The 13917-nt window shown below is 46.4% G+C and overlaps 1 protein-coding gene across 2 annotated transcripts in view; it reads left to right on the top strand.

Moving 5' to 3' along the window:
* XYLT1 (xylosyltransferase 1) overlaps positions 1 to 13917 on the top strand; it is a 300841-nt gene that overhangs the window by 282077 nt on the left and 4847 nt on the right. For both annotated transcript variants that reach the window (XM_036020886.1, XM_028528183.2), the window contains 2 exons: positions 2515 to 2710; positions 8285 to 8618. In XM_036020886.1, coding sequence (XP_035876779.1) covers positions 2515 to 2710; positions 8285 to 8618 — 530 coding nt within the window. The remainder of the gene's footprint in view (positions 1 to 2514; positions 2711 to 8284; positions 8619 to 13917) is intronic.

Raw genomic sequence — 13917 nt, 5'->3', positions numbered from 1 at the left:
GAAAGCAAGCAATCAAAGATTACCTCCTTGGTTTCTAGAGTGCTTGACCATTGCTCATCTCCTAGACCCCTGAGGTCCACCTCCTATGATTGACCATTCCCTTCTGCAAACTTTCTTCTTTTGACTCCCATGCCAGCAAGCTCTCCTCTTCTTCTTCCACTCCCACTGACCCCACCCACCTTACAGAAGGAACATTGACAGTGCATTATTTAGCTACTGCAATAATGCTGCATAACAAATAAGCCCAAAAATCAGTGTTTTGAAACGACAAGCATTGACCTGACGTAGTGCTCAAGTGTGCATGTCAGTTGGGCAGTGTTCCTGGGCTCAGCTGACATTTCTCCTGAATATGCAGCTGCTGCAAGCTGGGAGCAGGGCTCTGCTGTTCTTGGCTGGGAGGTGTTGTCTGGGACCACTGGGGTGACTCTGCCCTGCCCCAGTGTCTCATCTTCCAGTAGACTAGCCCAGGCATGCTCCCAGGTAACCTAGGAATTAACTCTTAAATAACTAAGAGTTAATCTTTGATTGCTTGCTTTCCCCCTCTTCTCTTAAGAAATCCTGCTGTCTCCACCTGAATTTATCCTCTACTCCCCTGTGCACTGCCAGCATCCTTGCCCAAGCCATGACCATGCCTTACCTGGACCTTTGCAGGAGCTTCTTTATGTCTGCTTCCTACTTTTGTCAACTATAACCTCATAATAGCCATATCCATTGTCCCCTGCTTAAGTATCACAAGTGGTTTTGTTTAATGCTTACGATAAAATCCTCACCTGGTCTACAAAGGCATGCCATCATCCCAAAAGACCAAGAGAAGAAATGTGCAAGGCTTCTTGAGGCCTGGCTGGGAACAGGCATGAGCCCCTTCCCACCACCTTCTGCTGGCCCGAGCAGATTCAGGAGTAGGGAAACAGAGTCTGCCTCCTTGGGGCAAGGAAAACTGCAAAGTCACATGGAAAGGGGCATGGGAACAGGAGAGGGGGAGAAATGGAGACATGATACAGGCGACCACAAGACTACCACGACTATCTATGCTGTCCAGTATAGTAGCCAGTAGCCACCAGTGGGTATTTCAGTTTGAATGAAAATGAAATGAAATAAGAAAGTCAGTTCCTCAGTCACACCAGCCACCTTTCAAGTGCTCAGTAGTCACTAGTGGCTACTGTATTGAAGAGCACAGCTGTAAACCACCGTCTCTTCATGGCACAAAGGTCTGCAGCACAGTCCAGGGTGAGGGTTTTCTGTTCCCAGAGTCCAGGCCCAAAGTGGGCTTTAGTGAGCTACGATGCCCAGCGAGCTGTCTGAAGAGGGTGTGGGCTTTTTTCTCACAGCCCCAGAGGCATCTCGGTAACTACGCAGTGATTTCCAGAGATGCATAAACACAGGAAGGTGGCTTCCCTAACCATTATAATTAGACATAAAGATTTAAGCTCCAGATCAGGACCAGAAGGAAGGAGGCTGAGCAGGAACAGTGATTTGTGGAACGCTGTTATTAAGGAGCCACAAGCACCCTCTAAGTGCTGTGCAATTTACACATTGTGGAAGCCGGCAGCCTTTTATTTTACAAGTAGGAAAGACAAAGCTGGGCTCCTCCAAAGTTCCCCCCTCCTTTGCTCCCTCCTGGGGCATCTCTGCTTAGTTTCCCTGCTCCTTTCTCCCAGTGAGCCTTTGCAGATCAAAGACATGCATCTTAAAACAACAGCTACCTCTTTGTGTATGGATATATGGATCTTCGATTAATTTTTAAGGATAATACCTAATGCTGTGACTGAGAAAGACAGTGAGAGCATAAATCAGTACACCCTTTCTGATAAAGTTGGACAGCAGATATATAGAAAGCCCCTTGGAGATTAGAGAGACAGATGTTCCAAAAACCATTTTTGGTCAAGGATGTTTAATGCAGTATTGTTTAGACTGGCCAAAAAATTAGAAACCAGTTAAGCAGCCAGTGATGGGGAACTTGCTTTGTAAAATATGTCATTACATACAGTGGAATAATGTATATCATGTTTTCAGAGAATTTTCAAAAACATATGGTAATGCTCGAGAAATAGTATGAAGCAAAAGCAGGATGTAACCAATATGTATATTGTGATCTCAGCTATGTAAGATTTATGCAAATATATGCATAGAAAATAAGGCTGAAGGGGAATATGTCAATATGACATTGTTTGCACACTGTTGTTGTTTCCTGGTACCTAGCACCGGAGGATCAATAAATATCCGTGAATTGACATCGTCTATGAAAAGAAGGATCAAGAGTAGCAATTTTTGTTTTCTTTATTGCACTTCCGTACAGTCAGCATACGTTACACTTATAATCCACCAAAAAGCTGTTGTTAATAGTTACTGAGATCATAGATACACAAGTGGCAGCTTTCGGGAATATGATGAGCATTGTCTAAAGTGGGGTTCATTTTAGGAACAGGACCAGCATAATGGGTGGCACTCCACTGTGAGCCTGCACATCTCCAGCCCTGACCCATGAGCTCCTATGAGACAGTGTGTGTTTTTCAGGTACTATCCAATGGGCCACCCAGCCTCTGTCCACCTCTACTTCCTTGCTGACCGCTTCCAGGGCTTTCTGATCAAGCATCATGCTACTAATCTGGCAGTGAGCAAACTTGAGACCCTGGAGACATGGGTGATGCCAAAGAAAGTCTTCAAGATCGCAAGCCCACCCAGCGACTTTGGGAGGCTTCAGTTTTCCGAGGTAAGAGGCCAGACCTTGTCATATTCCCTGCCTTTGGCATCCCCCTTGCTGCATCCTGTTCTATGATCTGACACCTATAGTAGGAAATGGAGGAAAGGGGACTTGGAGAACCCCACGGATAAGCTCACTCTGTGCCTGGAGAAGGTTCTTCAGCTTCAAATACTGGAACTGACATCTTAAACAGGGCAGGAAGAGAGGAACAGTGGACCAAGCCAACCCAGAGCCCTGGTCTATTTTTTTATAGTAGAATTTCTGTTTCTGTTATTTTTTTTTATTCTACCTGGTAAGTCCTCCTAAATTTGTGTTAGTAATAGACCAATAACAAACAGGTTTCTTAGTGAAGTAGTAGCAGTAGTCTCATTTTACATATTGGGAAACTGAAGCCTATGGAGATTCACTGATTTTCTAGATCATTGCTAGGAAGTGGCAGAGCTCAAAGTTGAACCAAGATCTTTCAGGCTGCAAATCTCACGCTTAATTGTGCTTTTTCTCCCCAGTTCTTAGCACAGGGTTTAGGTTAAAATAAGTTCCAGATCAATCATTGAATGGATGAGTAGATGGACAGATAGCTAGATGGATGGACATATGGGTGGATGGATGGACAGATGGGTAGGCAGGTGGATGGATGGACGGACGGACGGACAATGTATCAGTGATTGGACAAATGGACTGGTGCATGGGTGCATAGATCTATGGAATACAGTTTCCACCTCTCCAGTACAGCATCAGTTTTTAGTTATTTTTCTGCCTGAGGAGATGATTGATCCAGCATCACCCTTGTAACATCACCCCTACCTCCAGACCTGATCTGCCCTGTCTTCTTCTCCAGCCGCATCCAGTACCACTCTCCTCCCCACTCACACTTGTGTCTTTGTCAAACATGCCAAGTTTGTTCCTACTTCAGGCTTGGCATGTGCTGGTCTACCTGCCCAGAGCACTTTCCTTCAGGTTTTCATCATATGAGGGGGAGGGGATCATTCCGATCTAAATCCTAATGATGTACCTCCCCTGCCCAACCACTTATGCCACAATAGCTATATTCTCCACCTGGCACACCCTTACTTTATTTTTTTTCTCTTAGCATTTACCATCTAGCAGCATCTTGGTGGTTTCTCTGATCACTTGGTGATTGTCCACAAGAGAGCTGAGGCAGTATCACTCCCACCCACTGCTGTATCCCCAGCACATAGAAGAGGATGCAGCATTTGTAGATGCTAAAAAAGATTTCTGACTGAATGAATGCCTGCACTTGGCTAGTGACACTAGAAGGAAGAGGGAACATGATCAAGCTTGGTGAGGGTTGCCCACACAAAACTCCTCACGGGATTTCTGCCTTCCTTACGTCAGCAAGTGGCTAAAGCAATGATCCATTCCTGGAGTTAAGCACTCTCAGTGAGTTTGTCTCTGGCTTAGGAGCCGATTTTAGAATGTGGAGAATCTTGAGGGATGGGAGTGGGCTGGGGTTAAGTGTCCCACCTGGTCTCTTTCCAGCCCCTTATGGCCCCACCTGGCTGACCCATGCCCTACTGAATAGGCACTAAACAGGCAAGGGTGGGGGTTCTTGTGAAGCCACCATTTCTAATTAAGGCTCCAAATGGGTTGGCTAGATTTGAGCTGCCATGGGAGCCCACTCCATAAATTACTGGCACCAGGGGCAATTAGATGCTGCCCCAGTTGGAGTCTGTGCTGGGTGCCCAAGCGGCCAATTGAAGACATTAATGTCCCATTAATGAGATGGATGCCTGGTGACTGGGCTCTCCCTGTTTATCAGCCTGCCGTTGGGAGACTGGGCACTTCTGGCAGTGACAAATGATGCCGGCCATTCATGGCTGGTGATTTGTGAGGGTTCCTACTATAGCTATGGTACCCTTGGTGTGACGGCCACCAAGATCGTTGGCAGAATGCCAACATGTAATGCAAGGAGCCCTGAATCGTGCATTTCAAATTTTTTTCTAAAGCCTTAACTTTAAGACAAATGTAAAATTGGACAAGAAGGAGGGAAAGAATGGCAGGGCCATTTTGTGGGCTATAGAGAAGCTCCTTCATGTTGTCATAGTCCCGAGGCTGTGCACAGGGCCTGGCTCACAGCAGGTAGGCAGCTCTGATGGATTTCTCAATCCCATGGGAGTCCCATGCTTGTGGCTTGGAGAGTCACTGATTGCCTATGATATGCGAGGTGCCCAAGGGACAGACCAGACCCTTATTGTCGTGGAATTGATCTGTAAGCGGGGCAGCCAGAGTGAGCAAATGAATGAATGAAAAAATTTCAACTAATAACAAGTACTGTACAAAGAAAATAAAATTCCATGCATGTAATTGCTGAGGACTAGAGAGGCTGATGAGGACTACTTTCAAAGGGATGATTCATTTGGGAAGGCTTTTCTAAAAATAATTTTAGAGCTGAAAACTGTGAACAACCTGGATCTTGATCTTCTAAGAGAAGAGCCTGTGCAAAGGCCCTGAGGCTCCAGGCAGGAGCTTGGCATGCTCAAGGAGCAGCAAGGCCAGTGTGACCAGAGCACAGCGAGCAAGATGGAGAGTGACAGGAAGGAGGTCTTTGGGGGGACAGGGGGACAGATCATAAGGGGTCTTGCCGGCCCAGGGAAGAAGTTTGGATTGTATTTTAAGTGTCATGGGAAGGCTTTGGTGGGTTTAAAGCTGGGGAGCAGTGTGTTTAGCTTGAACTTGAACATGTGCTTAAATATGAGCAATGGATCATTTTGTAGTGACTGGAGTGGACTCCCAGAGCAATGGTGAGAATGTGACAGCAGCAGTGCCCCACCTCAGGCAGACCCTCCTCCCTCATGCTTGGGCTGCAGCTGACTTCCTCCTCCTCTCAACGCTTAGAAACAAGATCTAGGTTTTCCACCGTCAGACACTTTACAACTCCTCTGCCCAGGTTATTTTGGTTTTAGAACTCAGACTTCAGAGATTTATTCGCCCCCAATTCTATGGAGGATCCAAGGATGATGTCTGGAGTGTCCCCACACTCCCCTAGCCAGTCAGTAATCCCTTCCTGAAGTAGAACCCTCACACAGTTTTGTGACCATCAATCCATTTGTCGGTGTCTGTGGGAAAGTCAGCGTGTATAGGGCCTGGGTGCGTAAGGGTGTCCTGATGCTCAGCCCCTAATCATTCATGACACAGAGAGATGGTGGATGGGTAGGTCAATGAGCAATTAGATAAATATAGAGATAGAGATATATTGAGCACCTACTATGTGCTCAACACTGTTGTGGGCACTAGAAATACACTAATGAACAAGCCAGACGTTGTCCCTACTCTCTTGGAGTTGACAGTTGAGCTAGGGAGAGAGACTAAATTAAAGGTTGCATTACTGTACCCACCCCCCCCAAAACAAAATCTGCATTGGGCAAATGCTTAGAGAAGTACCATACCTCAGTGGAGCCTCTAAGCAAGGAAGGCTTCCCAATATAGGTGACACCCTGACTGAGGTCTGGATGATAAATAACAGCCTGTTAGGAAGAGGGTGGGGAAAGTAAGGCAGTCTGTGCAAAGAGAGGTGGGCATGGACGCAAGATCAGAGGTGAGAGAGAGCCCTTCTCCAGGAGGCCCTGAGAGTATTTCTATAGTTGGGGGGCGTGGGAGTGGAGGGGAAAGAAGGGGGCAGAAACAGAGCAGACCCAAAAGGACCAGACCTCAGAGGACAGTGAGAGACTGGACTTAAGAACAATGAGATGCTAAAAAGGGTTGCATGTGGTATTAGGTTTCTTTAGAAAAATCTCTGAGACTTTGAGGTGTAGCTTGATTCCGGCTCATTCATTTATTTTTTCAGTCAGTAGTATCTTTTGATTCCTACCATGTTCCAGCCAGTATACTAGGCACCAGGGGTCCTCAGAAGCAGCCAGCCCCTGGGATCCACAGGGTGGCAAAAATGCCAAGATTTCACAAGTCTGGGAGGGATGGTGCCCCTGCAGAAATGTCACAGCAGCCACTACCTCTGCTACCCTTAGGACCACTCTTTAGGCTATGGTCTAAAGACAGAAAACTGAAGCAAGTTGTGGGCCTATGAATGTGCATGCCACATAATAGTACCCCCGATAGGCATTTGGTACACATATGTTGAATGAATGAATGCGTGAGCAAGTGTGTGAGTGAGTTAATGAATGGGAGGCAATCCATAGAAGAATAGATAAGAACACACACAGCCTTTGGGGTCTGACTTCCTGTGTCCCTCTGTGACTTTGCCCCTCGCTGACCATGGCAAGTTATCTAACCGCTCTGAGCCTCAGTTTCCTCATTTGTAAAATGGGGGTAATGTCAAGAGTCTCCTCTTTGTGCAGCTGGAAGTGACTGTTAAATGAGTTGATGCATCCAGGCATTTAGTATTATGCCTGGTGTGAGCCCTCAGTACATATTAGCCATGTAGCTCTGTGTTCTGGGGAGAGAGTGGACACAGTGACTCATGGTGAGAACAAGGAGAAGGGAAACCAGCCCCTGCCTGCACCATACATGTGGGCTCTTCTCAGGGTGTAGATGTTTATGCCCTCACCTGCACCCAGACCTGCAGACATGCACATTGGAAATGCTGGTCATGGAACGACCACGGAAGCAGTGCAAGCCTTATAGTGTGCTCATTATCTGCTACCAGTGTGCCCCATGCTGTGTCTTCAAAAGCATTAAATTAAAACTCCTGGGGAGCAGAAGTCCCTAATTTAATTTGATTTGAAACAGCAACAGAGCTCAGTATCAGGGATCTTGCAGTTCATTCATTTTTTTGTCAAGTCACTCACTCAGCAGACATTGACTGAGCACCTGCTGCATGCCAAGCACAGTGCTAGGCACCACGAGAGAGCAGTGGACCCAGGCACAGGGATTTGAGCAATATGCAGATAATTCCCAAGGTTTCTTTGGCTAATTGTGTGGGTCTAGACTGCAGGTGACCAAAGTGGAAGGGGGAAAGGCAAGAGTGGATTTGTGGAGGGTCAAAGCCATGAATTCACTGGCTGGCAAGAAGGATGGATGGTACAACCACCTCCCATCCCTCAGGTACAGCTCAGAAAGCTTTGTGGAGGCCAGAGCTGTCTCTTCCTCAGAAAGCCCATGTGAACTCCTGCCAATGACAGGGGATGCTGAGGGACCCTCTCTTTTTCTGGCTCATGACATGGCAGCTCCAAAACCTGAGCTCCAGGCTTGTTCAGAACAATCACACTAAAGGGAGGCACATAATCTGGGAAAGCAAAGAGCAAAGTGGAAACCAGCTGTACCTATTGAATGGCAGGGGTATGAGTCCTTGGAATGGCCTGTAAGCAGTTATTCATTCAGTGCACATTTTTTCCCAAAGCACATACCATGTGCTGGACACAAGAGGCCCAAAGGTTTAGAGAACGCATCACAGGCCATGTAATCCCCCAACCTGGGTCCAAACCCCAAATCTTCTGCTCACTGCCTGTCAGACCTTGAGCACGTAACTTAAGTGGAGCCTCAGTTTCCCCATATCTTCATCTGTAAAATGAGTATATGAAACCCAGTAAGTAAGACCCTAGGCCTTTCTGGAACTCAGCACCCGTGCACGCAGGCTCAGTGACTTCAGGATTCACTCTCTGGTTTCAGGTTGGCACCGACTGGGACGCCAAGGAGCGGCTCTTCCGAAACTTTGGGGGTCTCCTGGGGCCCATGGACGAGCCGGTGGGCATGCAGAAGTGGGGGAAGGGCCCCAACGTGACTGTGACCGTCGTCTGGGTGGATCCCGTCAACGTCATCGCAGCCACCTATGACATCCTGATTGAGTCCACCGCTGAATTCACCCACTACAAGCCCCCTTTGAACTTGCCTCTGAGGCCTGGGGTCTGGACAGTGAAAATTCTCCACCACTGGGTGCCAGTTGCAGAGACCAAATTCCTCATTGCACCTCTGACCTTCTCCAACAGGCAGCCCATCAAGCCGGGTGAGTATTCCCAGTGTCTCTGGGTGAGATGTTCCATCCCGGAGGCCTCGTGGGCTCTTGGCCTGAGCAGGCAGTGCTGCCCAGAGTGGGGAGAGGGGGCCACTTTTGAGAACAATGCTCTCTGCTCTCAATGTGTGCTTTTCCACCTGCACACTGAGGTGATGTCATCTGTCCAGAAATTAGATAACTTTTTTATTAGATGCTCTCTCATTGGACTCCCAGAAGGCCCTGATCATATTGAAAACAAGATGGAAAATAAACCCAGGCAGATATTGAGTTTCAGCAAAGCTTGTTCACTGTTTTAAAAAATAAGAATTAAAAGAGGAAATTCTGTTCATCAAAAATATGATACACAAGATCAACGATTTTCAAACGGTGCGCCACAAGACTTTTAAAACCTGCAGTTCCTGACTACTTAGTCAGGGGCACTGACCTCTTTTCTCTTAGGTTGTCAAGTAAAAACATGACAGCAGCGCACACAACAGCCATCTGCTCTGAATGAATCAAAATTATACCTATTTTTTTGTCAGATCAGTAAAAAATATATATTTTTTGGTGTGCCGCAGAACTGTTTATGTGTGCCATGAGGTGAAAAATGTTGAAAATCGCCACACAAGGTGAAAAGACATACCACACACTAGTGGAGAATACATACTGCACATAAAAAAGTTCTCATACTCAGAATATATGAAGAGATCCCATAAATCAGCACAAGCTATAAGCCCAGGCCCAGTCTGGCCCACTTCTTGTTTTTGAAAATAAGGTTTCACCTGGACACAGTCACGCACATTCATTTACATATTGACTCTGTCTACTTTGGGGCTACGATGGCATCGTGGAATGGTTGTGACAGAAGCTACACAACCCACAAAGCCAAAATTATTTGCTATCTGGCCTTTTGTAGAAAAATGATTATTAACCTCTGCTGTAAGGTGAAAAAAAAAAAGAGAGCATAAATGGCCCACACACACATAAAAGCATGCTCAGCCTTATGAATAATGATAGAAATATAAATTAAAAGCAAAAAGAGACCCCACTTCACCCCCATCCTGTTGGGACACATTGGAAGGTTGGACAGTCTTATCATGGCAGGAAGGCTGGAGATTAATAACCATCCATTTAGTCTGCTGGGAGGGTAACATGATGAAATGAGCTTGGAAAGTGGTTTAGCATTTCCTAGTGAAATCGAGCACACACACACCCTGCCCCACAGCAATTCCTTCCCTAGGGGTATGTGCTGGAGACTTGGGCAGAAACTGGAAAGAATCCACATGTCTGCTGCTTGAGCGAAAAAGCAGTATGTGGCCTGGGCAGACAGTGGAGATCTATGCAGCAGTGAACATTGATGAGAGGACATTGAAGTGAGTCTCGAAGGCATAATATTGAGGGGAAACCACCAGGGAAGGAATCATAATGGTGGTGCAGGTATTTAAATTTTAAAACCAGAACAAGCCAATGGTTTATTAGTTCAGGATTTATGTGTCTGCAGAAAACTGAGAGGATATTAAGGGAACTATGAATAAAGTTCAGGATGGTGATTTCCACTGAGCGTGGAGGGCAGAGAGAGGGCTATCCGAACTATCGTGCCTGCCTTTTTGTTCTATTTTCATCCAGAAGGGCTACTTTTATTTTTCTGTTTCCTCCTCTCCTTTGTCACTGGCAACGTCTTCCAGCCCATTCAGTCCTACCTCCAGGAGTAACCACTGCCAAAAGCTTGGTTTTCATCCTTCTAAAGGTTTCTCAGTGCTTTTAAAACATACACATAAACACACAACATTGCCATTTTGTAAAGACAGAATGATGCATTTTGTAGTAAAACTTGCTTTGTTCACTTTCCAAGTTAGCATAGATAAAGCCACCAGCTGCAGACCATTCCCTTGGATTCAGGAGCCCCAGTCTATCTGTCCCCATCAGTAGACACATAGCTTCTGTCCTTGTTGTCATAGATAACACTGCAAAGAAGATTCTTGAACCTAAAACTATACGTGCCCATGCAGATACATCCATAAGATAGATTCCTAGGAACAGGATTTCTGGGTCTCTCGGTACTTGAGATTGTCCGTCTCCACCTAACAGATTGCAAACCCAGAAGCCAGAAACGATTACAGCCTCTGTTAGCTAAGAGCTCTGAGCTGGGTGCCATTTAGCCATTGGTACAAGGAGAGGGGGACATAGATATGGGGAGGGGATGCCTGGAGTTCCTAACAAAGGGACTGTTGAAATGAATTCTGTCGACTTCTGCTAAGTTTCTGTGCTGAGAAAGCAGAAGGATAGTGACCTCATGTTTTCTGGAGATGAAAGACAGCTCCTCCAGAACTGTCTGGGCCAGCACCCAGCCACTTAGGGCCCTCAAGTGTCCCTTGATCTGGTTCACATCCTTGACACCCTCAGGATTCCCACAGTCAGATGTGGAGGAGAGTGCTGGAAATGGCAGCCTCCTCTGTGTCGGGTGCACCCGTTGGACAGAACAAAGGAGTGGTCCTGGATCCACCCCCACCCAGTAAAATATCCCAGGCCCTTCACTGGGTTCTGAGGTTTTCAGTTTCCTTCTGGAGTTTCTGAGGAGGTAAGGCTTTTCCCACCCGTGCCCAGCATGAGCCAGAGGTCATTTTACCCCACTGGGGGAACCCCCTCACCCCTCCTCTGCCGTTGGTAATTGTATCTGGTAACGATGCTCCAGTGACAGGGAACACGAAGGTGGGAGCCATGCAATTTGTAAAGTGATTCATCAAGAGTAATTTGCTATTGATGCATCCCTAGTAATCTCAAGAAATCTGATGAGGTGGAATTGAGGGAAATTTAATTACAGAGGCAAGCACTGCAGGCTGATGCTGTAAGAGCACACCCCACATTAACCTCACTTTTCACAAGGGTTTGCTGCGCCAACCACAATCTTTGCTGTTCAGATGTTTGTTAGCTGCTCTCTCTTCTTTTTTAAATCCTCACCGTGAGAATATGTTTATTAATTTTAGAGAGAGAGGGAGAGAGAGGATCATCGATATGAGAGAGAAACGTCAATTTGTTGCCTCCCATACATGCCTCAACCAGGGATCAAACCCGCAGCCTTTTGGTATATGGGACTATGCTCCAGTCAGCTGAGCCACCTGGCCTGGGCCTTATCTGCTCTCTTCACTCTGCGTGTCCTGTGTTTTGTTGGTTTGGGGGTCTCCCCACTTCCCATCTGCAAGATGGAGGCATTGAGAGGCTCATGTAGAGAAATGAGACCTGTACCAAAGACAACAGACTCTGCCCTCCTGGAAAATGATACAGGAGCTGCCTACCCTGTCTGCCAGCTTTAGGGAGCAATGGGCTAGAACCAGACTGCTAGACAGGAACTAACCTAACTTGAAAGGGAGAAGCTCTGCTAAATCACAGCAAGACAAGGTATATGCTCATACCTGCCAGTCTCCTTTCTCCCACTTGCTGCCCTCCAAACCACAGAGCCCAGCCCCTCAGCTTCCTGAAGCATTGGAAACAGGAGTGACTTTCTTGTCTGTGTTAGTCAAGGCATATTTTTAATTTTACTTGTTTTCCCATTGTGTGTAGAAGAGCAGACATATGTATATAGTCTATCTTCCTCCTCCTTCCTCACTCTTGGCCACACGTATTAGAAAATAATCTGCTGACTCTTCAGGCTGTCCTGGTTGCCACCGAGGGTGACAGGCACTGTCAGGCAAGCAGGAAGTGTGATCTTTTGAACACCACTTTGTCTCATAAGGAGGTTTCCTCTAATTCTCACCAGAATCATTAGCTGGTATTTCTAATTATACATATTGTTGTGTTTGACAATAAAATAAGCAATGAGTAAGAACTTCTTCAAAACAGAAATGGCTGGCTTCTTTCCTTCAGCCCAAATGGCTACACTTTCTGCTTACACATGGTTAAGCTCTGGAAGCAGTCATAGTGCCTCTTGTTTATACGTTCCTTTCCTGTTGACAAAGCAGATGAACTTCAACCTGAGCCTCTTGCCAGCCCAGTGGGTCCACTTGGTGCAAGGATGAGTATCTCCTTTTTACAGATGGGTAAACCAGGTCTTTGAAAGACTGGCTTCTAGATGAAAAAAAAAAAGTCAAAAACAAAAGTATTGCTTTAGCTCCCAGCTAGTGGATGAGCCTGTGGTAGATTATCATGAGGACAAACACCAGCTTTGGAGTCAGCCTGTCTTAGATATAACCCCAGATCTATCTCTAATATAGTTACTCCTGTTTCCCCGTCTGTAAAATGGGTATAATAACACCAGCCCAATAGTTGTGTGCATGAATGTGTTTATTGTGTCCTAATACCAACAATAGCCATTCTAGTTACCTCTCCAAATGCTTAGTATATGCTCTGTGCCATTTTAAGCACTGTGTGTGAGTCAGCACATTTCATCATCATGAAGCTGTGAGAAAGGTGTTAGTACCCCTCCCATTTTATTGATAAGGAAACTTCAGTGCGGTAGGCATTGAAGTCAGAAATCACACACCTAATATGTGGGATGTAGTGATTCAGACCCAGACAACCTGACTGAAGTCCCTGTGCTCTGCCTGAGGCATGGGTACTCAACGAGGCAGAGGTGTGAGAGCCAGTGGGACCTCCACCCCCACATTCTGGTCCAGTCATCCTGCTCCCCAGGATACTTCCCTGTGGGCTGTTCATGCACCATGTCTGGGACTAAAGTAGAAATCGTGGCTTATGCAGAGTTCACGGTGGGCACTCAGCATCCAAGAGCAGGGCTTCTCACCAGGCTTTGAGATCAACAGACCTAGTTCAAACCCCAGCTCCAACTGTCATTACCTATGTGATTTGGCAAAAGATGCTTAATGAGGCTTTGTGGTCACTGTTCCCTCTGCCCAGAATTCTCTTCCCCAGGATCTGTATGTAGCTTCTTTCTTCCTTCACAGCAATCAGCTCTCAGGACAGATGTCACCTCCTTAGCAGAGTCTCTCTTGCTCACCTCATCTAAAATAAACACCCTTGCCCTGGCCAGTGTGGCTCAGTTGATTGGGCATCATCCCTCAAACCAAAAGGTAGCAGGTTCTATTCCTGTTCAGGGCACATGCCCAGGTTGTGGTTTTGTCCCCAGCTGGAGAGCGTGCAAGAGGCAGCCTATCAATATTTCCCTCTCACATGTTTCTCTCCCTCTCTTTCCCCTCTCTCTGGAATCCATAAAAGCAAAAACTGATAATAAATTCAATAAGTACCCTTGTCACTCCCTAACTCAGAGATTGAAAGGCTTTTACTGTAAATGGCTAAATAGTAAACATATTCAGGTTTGCGGGCCACTTAACAGTCTTTGCGTCAACTACTCAGTTCTGAT

Source organism: Phyllostomus discolor, chromosome 3 (assembly GCF_004126475.2).
Source record: "Phyllostomus discolor isolate MPI-MPIP mPhyDis1 chromosome 3, mPhyDis1.pri.v3, whole genome shotgun sequence".
NCBI lineage: Eukaryota > Metazoa > Chordata > Mammalia > Chiroptera > Phyllostomidae > Phyllostomus > Phyllostomus discolor.
Note: the sequence above shows the minus strand (reverse complement) of the source record. Positions and strands in the feature narration are given on the sequence as shown.